Source organism: Plectropomus leopardus, chromosome 15 (assembly GCF_008729295.1).
Source record: "Plectropomus leopardus isolate mb chromosome 15, YSFRI_Pleo_2.0, whole genome shotgun sequence".
NCBI lineage: Eukaryota > Metazoa > Chordata > Actinopteri > Perciformes > Serranidae > Plectropomus > Plectropomus leopardus.
In genome coordinates this window covers 7,917,556-7,932,506 of record NC_056477.1, presented here as the reverse complement: position 1 = coordinate 7,932,506, position 14,951 = coordinate 7,917,556, and the positions used below count along the sequence as shown (strand labels likewise).

The 14,951-nt window shown below is 40.3% G+C and overlaps 1 protein-coding gene across 1 annotated transcript; it reads left to right on the top strand.

The window, feature by feature from the left end:
* Positions 1 to 4,538: 4,538 nt before the first annotated feature.
* On the top strand, positions 4,539 to 14,870 carry slc3a1 (solute carrier family 3 member 1). Its single transcript, XM_042501694.1, has 10 exons — positions 4,539 to 5,062; positions 6,436 to 6,615; positions 6,744 to 6,889; positions 7,988 to 8,113; positions 8,966 to 9,085; positions 11,563 to 11,687; positions 12,092 to 12,293; positions 12,838 to 13,020; positions 13,491 to 13,616; positions 14,431 to 14,870. The coding sequence occupies exons 1-10, from the start codon at positions 4,648 to 4,650 to the stop codon at positions 14,860 to 14,862; spliced, it is 2,055 nt and encodes a 684-aa protein (XP_042357628.1). The 5' UTR covers positions 4,539 to 4,647; the 3' UTR covers positions 14,863 to 14,870.
* The last annotated feature ends 81 nt before the right edge of the window (positions 14,871 to 14,951 follow it).

The following is a 14,951-nucleotide window of genomic DNA, read 5'->3' as shown; positions in this document are numbered from 1 at the left end:
GTCTGGGACACATTTGGCCACGTGTTTTGTAATATAAATGCTAAGATGTCCTGATGCGACAAGGACTACGTCATCAGCGCAGGATGTGGTAGTTGTTTTGGTGGCAGTGCACTAATGCACTATAACTTACACATTTCATTTCAAGTTGAAAAAAATGTTGCGAGACCGTCCCTTGTTTTGTTCTATGGAAGGAGAGGTGTTGATTTCTGCCGACAGTGGCGTCTCCAGCTGCACTGTCACAACTGCTAACGAGAGCAGTGAGCATGCTACAGAGCAGCTAGTAAAAGTGTGGGCATCATACCTGCGTACGGGCTGATAATTAAATCCGAAGTGCTCAGCAGGAAACACATGATAGGGACAGGTATGAACAGCGATGTGTCTCGGCTGTCCACTTGTGTTCGGATCACCGAAACGCTAACACCAGGTCTAAACAGGCTCACAGTGTTCTCACTGCAGCGGTCCAAAGACAGGGATTGGGGAAAAAGGAATTCCAGCTTCTTCTTCTTCTTCTTCTTCTTCTTCTTCTTCTTCCACTTTTCTCCTCAACACACACAATCCTGCTTGTGCTACAACTTGCCTTTTCTATCTCTCTAATATCCTGTGCAAACAAACAAATAATGCCTATTTTTTTGTTTTGATTTTTAAAAATTCCTATTTTTTTCTTTTTTATAATGTTTTTTGGTGTTTTCAGAGTACTGTGGCTGTGGTCCTATACAGACAGATAAGAAAACGACAAGGGGAGCATGAAATATACCTTATAAAGCGGACTGGGAGAGAAGTAGGTTTTTGGTGTTTTGCTGTAGGAAGTAGAGGGACACCGTAGGGACGGACGAGAATAGGCCCTACACCAGAGCTGTGTTCACACTGTCACTGAATTGCTGTCCTCAATTTTTTCCACAGCTACCCTCATAGACTTTGCCTCAAAGGCACAGGACGGCTGCTGGGAAAGCCCTGGTTTGATCGACCAGGACTCCATTTCATTTTTGTCAACCCAAGCACTAATAAGTGATTGAAACTTCTGATACAAAGCCTCATCCTTTTTTGAAACAAATGCGCGCATATACAAAGCGGATACACATACTTTGCACGTGTATTCTTTTCTGTAGATGCATTTAAAATAGGCTCTAAGTATAAACAAAACTGTAAAATACACTTTTTTCCTCAACCATTCAATGGCAAACTCTGTGCTTTCTGAAGTGGTAGTATTGAAAGAGAATGGGCCTAACAGAGTTTGCTGGCTGATTAATGTTCTTGTGGTACACTTTGCTCTTGGTGCCATATGACAAATAGGTACTTGATTGTGTAGACTTTTTTTTGCAGTTGTTTTAACGGGATGATTGGTTTTTCTGTGTGGTGGAGGGCGAGGGAGGGGCGGGATCTCTATAGTTGTGCATGTTTTGTGATTGAGGGAGGAGTGTGTTTTGTGTGTGAGATGTACTGGGCGGATGGGGAAAACGTGGGCATGTTCAGTGTGGTGGAACACAATGTTAGAAAGGAAAGGTGATGATGAAAGAACGACAGAGAAAAGTGGAATACGTAGAAGGATATAATTTTTCTTTTAATTATGTTTATCTTATTTTAAGATTTTTTTTTTTCATCCAAAAAGAAGTTCTTATTTTTAACTACATCTGATTTGATATTGTGCCTGAAATTGAGTCATTCCCATTGTGGACTTTATACCTTATACTTCCTTACTTTTTTGCATTGTGTGAGGTTTCATCACACTGAACACAGTCCTCAGTTTAGGGTAATCTTTAAGCTATATCAGACACTGGGCTAGGAGAGGAACTAATGGAATAATTTGGATTTTTCTAAGTGGGGTAGTATGAAGTTCTTGTCTATAGTCAGTGTATTACTTAGAGTAGATGGCGGTCTGGTGCGCCCCCGGTTTAGGGAAGTGGCATTAGTACCACTGCTGCTGTAGACGGGGGCAGCAACAAAATGTATTTTAGCCACAAAAAAAGTCCTGCCTAAAAAAAAATCAATATCAGTTTAAGTGTACGCTTTACTTCTCCATCAGACAGCCCTTTCTAGTGGGCAAGCTGTTAACCGCTTCAGTTCCCCATCTATACTCTTCAAAGCCACCAGACTCCATTTACAAAAAGTCATTTTAGCTGCTGGTCTACTGCTGCCTTGATCAGAAAAGTTTTTTTGTGTTATTGTGTGACTTTGGGGAATCTGAACTAACCCTCTTAAACGCCAAAGTCATGTGGTCTTGTTTTTCTTGATGTCAAATCACAGAACCAGCTTCAGTTCCCCATCAGAAATTGCTATCTGACGGCGAAATAATGCAGTGAAAACATTCTAAATATGGCGTACACTTATAATGATATTTGTTTTAAATGTGACTTTTTTTAGTTGGCTAAAATGTTTTGTTGCTACCCTCGTCCACAGCAGTGCATTGCTAAGCTCCTGCGTCTGATCCCAGCGTGCTTCTCTAAAACTGACAGTGATATCTACTGTATGTTATACCCTGACTTTTACCTCATAAAACATCACTTCGGAGATCCGAACTATTCCTTTAAGGGAGGGAAGGAGGGAAATCATTTATTTTTCTGAATGTAATTTTTCATTATTCACACTGATTCCACTGCATGGACTGAATACAAGCAGCACTGCAGCATCACAGTCTCTCCTCGTCAGTCTTTTAATGACAGTACAAGCTCTCTTTGCTCCCTTTGTTTTGAAAAAAAATTACTTGATCATTATTCTGGTTGTGGATTATAATCTCTAGACACGGTTCACTTCACTCAAAAGAGACTCTGGTAAATAATTTGACCCTGACTCGTTGCTTTGCTATCAGGATATGTTAAGACAATTTTACAAAGCATATCGTCTCCTGAAACTGTCAGTTATTCTGGGCCGGCGGGGTCATGTGACTGTGACACCCTCAGCAGGCCCGCGAGAATTTGGATGACATGACATGACATTCCTCATGTGGGCTTTCTGGGATGGAAATGAACCCGAGTGCTCTTTGCCACCTCCTCCTGTCGTCTCCGGTCGCTCTTTCTTTACATACTGTTAGAATTGACAGATTTATTATTGCAATGACAAATTCCACTCTTGATTTTATCATTTCCAGTGCTTTTTAGCTCTTATAAAAAATGCTGTATTTGATGACATAATGAGGTAGTAATGTGTGACCCACTCACCTTCACCTTTGACCTTTGAGAGGACTAAAGGAAGGGGATGTTTATGAGACACCCGGAGTATTCACCATCCCTTCTTTCTGTACTAATTTCCCAGTATGCTATTGTGATGTTACAGACCATACAGTGAACATAAACGTCAATAAAAGATGGATTTAAGTTTAAAACGCTTTAAAGCTTTTTTGTCACCGTAAATGTCAGCTTTGTGACTTTTTTGGAAAGCTTTCACTGTTCTGTTTTGCTGTTATCCAAAGGCATTTTTTTCACTGTTCTGAGCCAGTGCGCACAAAAAAAGCTGTGTGAAGAATAAAAACTCACCATGTTGCTCAGAAAAGAAAGAAGTCTTTTGGCACAACCTGCTGTCCTCTAAAGTTTTAATGTAACTGGGATTATGACAAAAATGATTGCAACAGTTTAGATTTGCAGCACTTATTTTTGTCTATTTAGCTTCTTTCTCCCTGTGAGATTTTGTCTACATTTGACCTGTGGTGTGCAGGACATACCTAGCCCTCAGATGCACCAATATGTGACATTTTGTTTACCATTATCTACATTTGTTAATTTTCTCCCAGTAACCCTCTCTCCCTCCATGTATGCCAGCTATCTGAAGTTATGTTTGAATAGAGTTTGAATCTGATGTGTTTGAAACTTGCTCTGCGAGAGAGGCAAGAAAAAACATTTCTTATAGATTCTTGAAAAGTCATGGAAAGGTTTTTATGTCCATGAAAATGTGTGAATCCTGTAAAATGTCTTAAAAGTGCACAGATAGCACTCATGAGGGTATCAAAAAATACCTGCTTCATTGGCGTAGTTCATTTAGTTTATTCCACACGCCACCATAATATCTCTTCCTGCTGTTGTTTTATTATAAACACCACGCTACATGTAACATTTTAGTCCTTGAAATGTCTTCTTTTTTCTACATTTTGGATCCAAATATAGTTGTAGATGGAGCAGATATATACTGTCCCAGCTAGTGGTAGAAAGTAATATTAAGTAATTTATTTTCCGCTCAGGTTTGAGGTACTTTCCTTTAGTATAGGAATTACTGCACTTAAAATTAAATATTCTTTAATTTAAAAGTAATGTGAAAACATAATGTGCTTTTACTTGTTAAACATATTTAATTAATTACACTTGTACTATTTTGAGTTTTTTTCACACTGTGTTGTTACTTTTCTAAAAGAAAGTAAAGGGCATGAGTAATTCTCCCGCAATGTATCCCAGCCAGCACTGCAACAAGAAATGTTAATCTCCAACCATTCCCATTTCCCAGTTTCCCACATTCCTCAGGTGGCACTGCTGTGTGTGCGTGCGTGCGTGCGTGTGTGTGTGTGCGCGCGCGCGTGTGTTTGTGAGAGATAAGGAAGAGAGGAGTGTGTGTACTGTGACCCTCAGAGCAGTTGGATTACTTGATGTTGGCTCTTTGAGTCAGTCTGTGTGTCTGAAGAAGAAGAGCTGCTTTTTCTCGTGATTTCTTCTTTTAAACTCGGATCAGATGAGTTTTAAAAGAGACACCGGTGTTATGGAGCTGGGGGAGTGCACCAGAAACCCGGGCTATAAGGACGCAGACGGCGGCGGGTCGGACACCGTTAGCGCGGACCCCGAGGAGAAAAACGACTCCACTTCGCTGAAGCTGGACGCGGCGGAGGACGAGTACACGCAGATCAAACCGTACGCCGGGATGCCCAAGGAGGTGTTGCTGCTGTACTCATCCCAGGCCCGGTACCGAGTGCCCCGGGAGATCCTGTTCTGGCTGACGGTGGCCTGCACTCTGGCGCTGGTGGCGCTCACCGTCACGGTGATCGTGCTGTCGCCGCGCTGCCTCGACTGGTGGCAGGCCTCCCCGGTATACCAAGTCTACCCCCGGTCCTTCAGGGACTCAGACGGAGACGGAGTTGGGGACCTCAAAGGTGAGATGCCCCAGACCCCGCTGAGTGCTCTGATACTGGAGGTCATTATGATCTGTCATTTAAACCGTATTCACCAAACTTGACATTTCTTTCGATTGACGGCTTTATTAAAGTCATTTGGTAGAAATGCTTGACGCATAAATTATAAGCATCTAATAGGAATAACTTTAGGTAATTTATGGGTTACCCGGTTGTTTGAAAATCTTACTCCAGCAAAACACTTTTTTAAAAAAAGCATTAAATTAGTTTTTAAAAATAATTTTAAAAACTACAAAAACAAACGAGACAAGAAGATGACCTCCAGAAAGTGCTGAAAATTGAAATAAGATTAAATCTTTTTTTTTCTATAAAATTTTAAAATATAGAATTACAAGAAATACAGTTTTGTGGACATTTTACCTTTTTTTTTTTTTTTTTTTTTTAAATATTAGATAACACTCCCCAGCTAATTTTGAAATTATTTCCTTGTCACCTTTAACACATTTTTTACAGGGTAAATGCAGGCATTTCTTGCTAAGTTGCTCATCTTGTTTTTCCACGTTTTTGAAAGAATTAAAGAAATCTTCTTAAGTTTCAGAGGTTTTAATATGACTAAAAGGCATTTCAATGCAGCACAAGAAAACTGATATTGATCCAGGTGTTAAATAAATAGCCTCAGTCATTTACTCGTTACAAAATCATTTACCAATGCTTTCCACATTGATTATAGGCATATACTAGGAATGACCTTTTGGTTGCCAGCTTGTGAAAATCCTCCTCCAGCAGTCACTTTATTCACCTTATTAAGTTGTTATTAACCTGTTTCTGGACCAAAAAAGTTTATTTACAGCGTTTTAACATTTACATTTTTTATTTTGGATAATAGTTCCCTTTTAGAAATATTGGTACCGGTGATGTAGTGGAAGGTAAACACAGGTACACATGGTACACCCACCTAGTTTTCTGTGCTATTAGCCAAAAAGCCAGTGGAATATTAGGGAGAGCATACACACTTTCTCTAGTAGTAAACACACCTCATCAACTACCACTTACACCACTAATTAATGCAAATGCTTAAATTATACTGGTTAAAATTAAAAAATAAAATGCACTGAGAACCATAAAAAAAGTGATAGTAAAGTGATATTGTAGTCGTATAATATATTAGCACTTAACGTTGTTTTAATCTTTTTAAAGACAGCTCTGTAATTATTACTCTATCCACATTGTTTTTTACTTGTCTGATATATTGCACCATACAAACCAAATATACGTTAACTCTACTGTTGATAGCATCAATATTTATACATGTTTTTCTCTTATTTGTCTTTGACCTTGTCATTGGGACCAAGTACTCCAGTATTCACCGTTGTTGTGTCTCTGGTCTCTGGCAGGAATTCAGGACCAGCTGGATCACTTTGAGTATCTGAACATCAAGTCAGTGTGGATCAGTCCCTTCTATCGCTCTCCCATGAGGGACTTCGGCTACGATGTGGAAGATTTCCGGGCCATCGACCCGCTCTTTGGAACCATGAAGGACTTTGAGGAGCTCCTGGCTGAAATGCACAACAAAGGTGTGTTTTTAATTTTCCCTGTGGATGTAGAGATTTGATCGTGGATCATCACATACCTTCTTTTAGGGGTAGAAGAGTGCAACAGTGTGTTTGACTCATACTAATCTGTCTCTGTCTGTTTCCACCAGGTTTGAAGATGATCATGGATCTCATTCCCAATCATACCAGCGACAGACACCGCTGGTTTAATTTGAGCCGGAGTAGAGATCCTCACTACGAGGATTACTACATCTGGACTGACTGCGATGCAAACAACCCGAGGCCTAATAACTGGGTTGGTAGTGATTTTAAATGAACTGATGCACTGATGCACTGATGCATTGCACTTCATAGTAAGGTGTGATGTATTTGAACTTCCAAACAAGTTATATAGCATAAAAAATTTAACAGTAATCACATGGGTAGTTTCTTAAAGGAATACTTCACCCCCAAATGATAATTTGTATATCAAGTACTCACCCGGTGTTACAATTAATTTAAGAAAGCATTGTTTTTCTCACATTCTTCAGTGGTGAAATAAGCATGCAAAAACCAGTTCATCAAGAAAATTATTGATGAACTGGAGTCATAGGGGTCCACGTTTAACAACAGCAAATCTATATCAAAACATTTGTTTACAATTGCTCACACAACTAGTTCAGTATAACCCAAACCTCATTTATCTTGCTGTGTGCTCAGTACTTCCCAAAAAGACAGCTCTGTCTGACAGGAAACTGACCAGAAAGTGAAACTTATCTATGCTCTCTTCAAGTCTAGACTCCATTAATCTAAATTGCAATTTTACCTCACTTAATATTGGGGCCGCTGCTCTACGACTGCTTTTGTAGGTAGTTTGTTTGTGTGACTTTTGTGAATGCAAACTAAACCTTTAAAACACCTAAGTCACATAATTACACAAAAAAATGAACTGATTGAGGCAGTGGTGGACCAGCAGCTGCTTTACTCAGCGAGGTAAAATTACTGTTTTTGTCAGTGGAGTCTGACTTTGAATAGAGCATAGATAATTTTCACTCTCAGTTCAGCTTTAAATGCAAAGTTTTAGCCAAACTGCTCATGTTTGGGAAGTACTGAGCATATGGCTGGATAAATGAGACGAGGATTATACTGCACGAGTTGTGTGGGAGTTTGTAAACAGATGTTTTGATGGAGTTTTGCTGTTGTTAAATGTGGACCTCTATGACTTAATTTCATTAAGACGTTTCACAGTTTTTGTTGCGGAAGCATGCGAGAAAAACATAGTTTTCTTCATGAATTCAACGTAACAAAGGGTGATTGACTGATATACAAATACTCATTTGGGGACAGAAGTGTTCATTTAATATCTACATTTCCTAATCCTCTTCTCCACTGTTTCCCTCCTCCTCTCTCACAGGTGAGTGTGTTTGGAAACTCATCATGGACTTATGATGACGTTAGAGGACAATGCTATCTGCACCAGTTCCTCAAGGAGCAACCAGACCTGAACTTCAGAAACCCACATGTCCGCAAAGAGATCACTGTGAGATTACATGACCGCACACTGCTCTTTCTCACACACCTCACATACATTACCTCATCTACTGACTCATTCCGAAAAGCTTTTGGTTTTTGGTGACTCATACCTCGTCCTAAAATCTTGTTGTGTTGTCCTCATCTATTTTGTCTTCTCTCATGTCCAACAATTTAAGAGGTGTCGAAAATCCTGTCTTATCTTTTGCAGTGATGTGTGATAGTCATCTGATTACACATTAACTTTGAATAGCTAATAATTTGTGCATTTAACTGCTGCTCAAAGTGCAACATAAGGAATTACAGACTGTGAATGTGTGCACAAATGTCACAAACAGTAACAAGTCCGCTTTTGTGCTCAGTGGGGGTGCAAGAAAATATCGATACTGTTGAGCATCTGAATGTTTTGTGATACTTTATCGATTCTTAAAAACACTTCTTTTTTTATTAATATTTTAATATCAGTGGAAGTGATTCATTTTGTGTTGTGTTTAACCCCCAACTACGAAAGATCCATTGATGTTGTAATCTGTCATCAGCCGTTTGACTCTTCCACAAACACAACAACACTATCATAAAAACAAAAACACAGGCCTATGAAACAGGCAGAGTCATAAAGGATGCACCTCTATAACTGACAGTTTTTCGGAAATTAAAAAAAAAATTGCAATGTATGGCCTTGCTATATTGAAAAAGTACGTAGTAGTATGGCAATATATCAAATCATAACCCTGTATTGTGATGCATCGTACCACCAGATTCTTGCTTATTCACAGCTCTAGTTCTCAGCACTTTTTGCCACATTCTCAATCATAATGTAGACACACTTTTTTATTACTTCATATTTGTCATTTTATTTTAGGATTTAATTCATTTCTGGCTGGGGAAGGGAGTGGACGGGTTCCGCGTTGACGCAGTGAAGCACCTCCTGGAGGCCGCACATTTGAGGGATGAACCACAGGTGGACCCAGATAAACCACCGGTGAGTTTTAGCTCCTCATAACATTTACCCTCCGTTCAGCAACTGTACCATTGTTTACTCTAATGGGTGCTACGTCTGACGGCAGGAACGTCTGCCTGGCTTAGTTCTAGCAGCTGTTTGTCCTCACACTGACTCAACGTGTCCACCAAAGATGGTAATGTCTGTCTGATCTGCCAGCTGAAATTGATCCATATCAAATGATAGAGCAGATGTGACACATTTAACCCGGTGTGAGGCCAAGCTTCAGCTTCGGTCAAATTTAATATCAGTGACAGACATTTGAGGGTGAAGTATTCTTTAGTCATTGCAGTTTCAGTTAATATTTTGGATACATTTTGGGGTGTAAAGTGCACAAACAGTTTGCCACTCTATTGTACTCTCACCTTGCAGCCACTATGAGATATGCACAGATATGCAAAAGGCTCCATCACCTCTCCTACATAGGAACAAAGATTTGAGGTGTTTTTGCATCTTCTTTTTCTTGTTTTGCATCTCTATATAGTCACTCTGAATCTTTTTGTGGTTTTGCGTCTCATTGGGGTTTTGTGTCCCTTTATTTCATTTTCTTCTTTTTTTAGGTCATTTTGTGTCTCTTTGAGGTCTTTTTTCAGTAACTGCGTGTGTCTTTAATGTCATTTTGTGTCTGTAGAGGTCATTTTATGTTTTTTAAGGTCATTTTGTTTTTTTATTGGTTTATATGACCTCCTTGTATTCATTTTGCGTCTCATTGAAGCTTCTGTGCATCTCTTTGTAGTCTTTTTGAGTCTCTTCCTGGTCGATACTAGTCAATTTGAGTTACATTTTCGAGGTGAAGACTGGGGGGGGGGGGTTGACAGTCTTGGCCCCTTGACCCGTGCCTGGTAGGCCTGCTTAGTAATACATCCATTCTCACAGTTCTTCTATTTTGAGCTCAGAAGCTCAGGGCTCAGTTTTAGTTGACAATCTTTGTTGTAACGTTGTTATGCAACTACATTATGTATTATTTTGTCGAATTATATAAAGCTTGACATGTCAGAGTCCAGATATAAACGATGTGAGGGATAAAAGTGGCACTGTGGGCAGAAGCAGCTCCACTGAAGCAGTACTTTCCAATGAAGCTGGGAGGACAAACATAATCAACAGCTGTGTGGGAGCATTCGCACTGTACACGATGTATCATTCATCATTTATCTCTCGCCTAAATGGCAGGTTCACCCTGTGCCCGTTAGGAGAAAACACTCTGACTGGAATTCAAAGGGTTCATGATTCATGCAGAGTTAAGCTCACTGAGAAAGAGAGTTTGTTCCATGGAGACTGAAGTTATTTCTCACAGAGGAAAGATTAGTAGAAAAGAGGCATATTTTGTTGGATTAGCGAGTCATTGGGATTTACTTACCACCGAAGAACAACTCTGTAATACTGAGACTGACTCGTCTACTTACTGCTGACTGAGAGGTAACCTCACAGCTGCATTGACCGAATGATAACCCACGCCAAGCTGTGCTTTAAAGTGTTGAACGAGGGGCTCTGTTTGGGCACTACACAGAGATTTTCATGCATTTACAAAAACACGAACCACAACATTGCAATGAAGAGTCACAGCTGTGTTTTTATTGCATTGTTGGGAATTTTACCACAACCCTCAACATGATTCAGTCAATCATACCTGAGAAGCTATCTGTGTTGTTATTGTTTTAGTGCCAGTTTTGGCTTTAACCTCATACCAATGCCGGTGTGCTTAACTAGCAGTTGGTTGAATGTTTCACTCATGTGGCGGCACGTGAGCTCAGTGGTTAGCGCAGCTGCTGTTTTAGTAATGAAGTCTGTGAATAGATTCATGGCTTTCTGTGTGGAGTTTGAGGGCCGTCTTTGTGTTTGACTCTACCACGCAATAAGACGTACGGACTGGGTGTTATTTTGTAGGATTATTATGTCACTGTCCCCCTATAGAGCTCTCAGATTTTAAGCAGGTCCCAGCAGGTCAAATTTTCCAAGTAGGTATAACTTATGGGGACAATTCACCCCTGTATATGTATTTTGGACATTTGGGTGAACATTCCCTTTAACAAGACTAATTTCTGCTGATGTTTCTTTTTACTGTCCTCTTGCCCTTTTTATTGAGACTACAACGACCAGCAAGTGTCAATAAAATGAGCACAAAACTCTGAACATCCCTTACGCAGCACTCCTGTGGGTCTGTATAATTTGGCCTCTTCTCTCTCTCTGTATCTGGTTTCTCTTTCTTTTCCAACCACCTGCTCTGTGACTGGACCCCATGCTTTGGCCAGACAAAGGAACACATTAACAGCCAAGCTCTCCTAACTCCCAATGGGCAGAGGAGAACAATGTTTGGCTCTCTTAATTCACTATATAAATGATGATCTCACGCCTGAAGATTTACCATGAATGGACCACTCGTACCCTAAAGCAAATGTAAAACCTGGCTATAACACATGGGCTACGTTCTCTTATATTTTTTTATATCCCCAACCCTCCAGGAGTTTGTAACCTCAGAGTGGGACCTCCACCATGACTACACCACCAGTCAGCTGGGTTTGCATGACCTGCTGCGGGAATGGAGGGCAGTGATGGACGAGTACAGCCATGAGCCTGGCAGATACAGGTATGGCAGTCATAACAATATATACATAACTGGGACTGATAATACCTTCACCTTCTTAAGTATTTATGATGATGATGATGCCATAAAACTTCAATAATTCATTCAGAGTTTAATTTCTAACGCATTCTTGATTTTTACAGTCCTGTGCATTGTGTGTTGCACAGTGGAGTCAAACCATTTGTTTATAACTTGAGTGGCCTGTAAAGCCTAATCTTCTCAGGCAGAAAATTTCAAAGCCCAACAATGCCCAGTCTAGTAACCAGCCGACATCAAGGAACCACTAGCACAGGAGTCAGAGGTTCAGTAATATAAATTTGGGTCAAACCATTTAGAGCCTTAAAACTTATGACAATGAATCTTAAAACCAGTCCTGAAGTTAACTATTAAGTCTTGTTCCACTCCAGGTTCATGGTGACGGAGTCGTATGATTACCACGAGGTGGACAAGACCATGATGTACTACAGCACCCCACTCGTTAAAGAAAGTGACTTCCCCTTTAACTTTTACCTGCTGGACCTGCCTAAGAACACCAGCAGCCTGTGGGTTCAACATCTGGTCCACCTCTGGATGGCCAACATGCCCAAAGGACAATGGCCCAACTGGGTGGTGAGTCACAATCAAAAGTTGCAAGAAAATTTATTGAAAATAAGCCGAAAAAAAAGTAAAAAAAAAAACACATACAAAACCCAGAAATTGTATTTCTTTTTTTCTGTAACATAACTTAAATATATAAAAACAGTTTTCGGTACATTTCCCCCCCTTTTTTATACATCTAATAATCTCCCCCGGGTAATTCACCTTTTACTAATTTTTTGCAGTTTGTATGAACTTTTCTTGCAAAGTGGCTCATTATGTTTTTCAAACATGAAGTTTGACAGTTAAGAGGCTCATGCATTTTCCTCTAGGTGCTCAGTAAGACTTAAGGAAAAAATGTTTGTAGCTTTGGGTAGGGGTCAAGATACAAAACAAAACAACTCAGCTCTCCTTCTCCTCCAATAAAGTACAGTCCTTTATTGTCATCTATCCTGTATCCTTTACTTTCTAAAATTGGCTGTCTCTTTCCCTACCCGTCTATTTCACCCTGCTGTCTCCCTCTACATTTATCTCACCCACCTCTCCACCTGCTCTTGTATTTCTCCACTGTTATCAGGTTGGGAACCATGACAAGCCTCGGATTGCCTCCAGTGCTGGTCAGATCTACAGTCGTGTGATCAACATGCTGCTGCTGACCCTCCCAGGCACGGCCACCACCTACTACGGCGAGGAGATCGGCATGGAGAACATTAATGTCACGGACAGTCAGATACAGGACCCTGCTGGCAAATACAACGCAGTCAGTACTGTGAACACCCACAAAAACGTACTCATTGGAGCGTCTCTGCTAAATGCAGTCAGTGCAAAAAATGTGCAGTGTTTAGGCTATAAATAGTTGCATAAATGTCCTCAGATGCACCACAAAATACAACCTGTAAAAAGGCCATGAAGTAAAATCGGCAATCTGTATGCCATTTAAAAAATTGCTGCTGAAGATTCTCAGTCATCCAGGTCATGGTAATAGCAACATTAAAACATCGGAACATCATAACATGGTAAAAACACAACATTGAAAAAACTAAGCAATTTAACCTTCATGTTAAGATTTATTGCATGTTTGTTGTATTTGAGAATGCGTTAGTTTTACCTTGTACCTCATAAACTGGCGACAGAGTGCACATGAAATTGTGTCTATAAACATTCACTGTCAAACTGTTTGTTGTCAGAGGAAACTGAAATAGTAACATGATTCCTGTCCTCTCGCTGCAGAGCGCCAGTCGGGACCCTCAGCGCTCTCCAATGCAGTGGAGCGGTGACATGAACGCCAGCTTTAACAACAAAACCAACATCACCTGGCTGCCTGTACACCCCGACTACAGGAGCGTCAATGTGGAGGTACAGAACTCTTTCAATACTGTTCAACTCTCAGGGTTCCCACAGTCCTGGAAAACCTGGAAATGCCATTGAAAATCATCTAATTTTCCAGGCCTGAAAAGTCATGGCATTAGTAAAAATCATTGTTTTTGAAAAGTCAGAGAACTGTGTTTAATTGTTGCAGGAAACTTTCGGGAGAAAAACTTTGACATAATTACATCTAATGATCTCTTCCACAAATGTATTTTCTGTAAGTTAGCTTTCGACATATTGCAGCTCAAATATGTGTCAGCTAAGGGCAGCGCGATAAATTTTTTCAGAATCAACATTGTGCTGCTGCTTGATACAAATTACACACTACATAGTATGTATTGTTATTGGAGATTTTTTGGAAGTGCATATTTTTTAGTATTTATTTATTTATTTTTTTCCTATAGATAATTACAGAAGTGCTTTTATGTTGTATGGTAAGCTGTGAATGAACTACCCTAACAAATATAATTTCCTGTGAAGAATTAGTGAAGTATCTATTTATCTATCTTAAAACTTGCACAGTTCTCAATTTCCATGACCAATACCAGCCAAGACTTCCTCTTTCAGAGAAGTTACGTGTATATCTGACGTACAGTGGCAGAGAGTGTGTGTGTAGAAAAGTAAGCAGACCAATAAGCGCAAAGTGAGGAGCATGCTTTTCCAAAATGGAAACTTTATTATGAGTCCTTGAAAAGTAATGTAAAAATTTTTAAATTTTGTCCATGAAATTGTGCAGGAACCCTGAACTCTGAAGAAACATCTGTTGTAAGTTTCTTAGTTTACGTCTTTTATCCCCTTTTAGGTGCAGAAGAAAGACAAAAGCTCCATTTTGGCTCAGTACCGTTTCCTGAACACCCTGCGTCAGTCCGAGCTCCCCCTCCACCGCGGGTGGTTCTGCTACGTCCACGCTGATGCCACCGTCTTCTCTTACCTCAGAGAGCTGGACGGGCTCGCCCGAGCTTTCCTAGTGGTGCTGAACTTTGGTAAAGAATCTGCCATCACAGATCTGTCCTCTGTTCAGGAGTTACCAGATGAGCTGAAGGTGCTGATGAGCACAAACCGAGTCAACGACGGTAAGGTGTTGCAAAAGTCTCGTATCCAGACAGAGGCAGGAGAGGGCTTGCTGATTCAGTACTCCACCCACACTCGCTTTAACCCCAACCACCCTGAACAGTGCTACGTCTCTGAGAAAGCCTGCTATCTAAGTGCCATGGACATACTTTATAAATGCTAATGAGTAGACAGTGGCATTTAATATTGCAGTTTCACAGCAGCAATCAAATCATCAAGATTTGTCTTTGGTGTCTCCTTTCAGGAATTTGT

What these genes read in the sequence shown, in the direction of transcription:
- slc3a1 (XM_042501694.1), top strand. Translation starts at nt 4,648, where the DNA reads ATGAGTTTTAAAAGAGACACCGGTGTTATGGAGCTGGGGGAGTGCACC. An exon ending in ACCCGAGGCCTAATAACTGG is followed by an intron (nt 6,890 to 7,987) that starts GTTGGTAGTGAT and finishes CCTCTCTCACAG; the next exon opens with GTGAGTGTGTTTGGAAACTC. An exon ending in ATGTCCGCAAAGAGATCACT is followed by an intron (nt 8,114 to 8,965) that starts GTGAGATTACAT and finishes ATTTTATTTTAG; the next exon opens with GATTTAATTCATTTCTGGCT.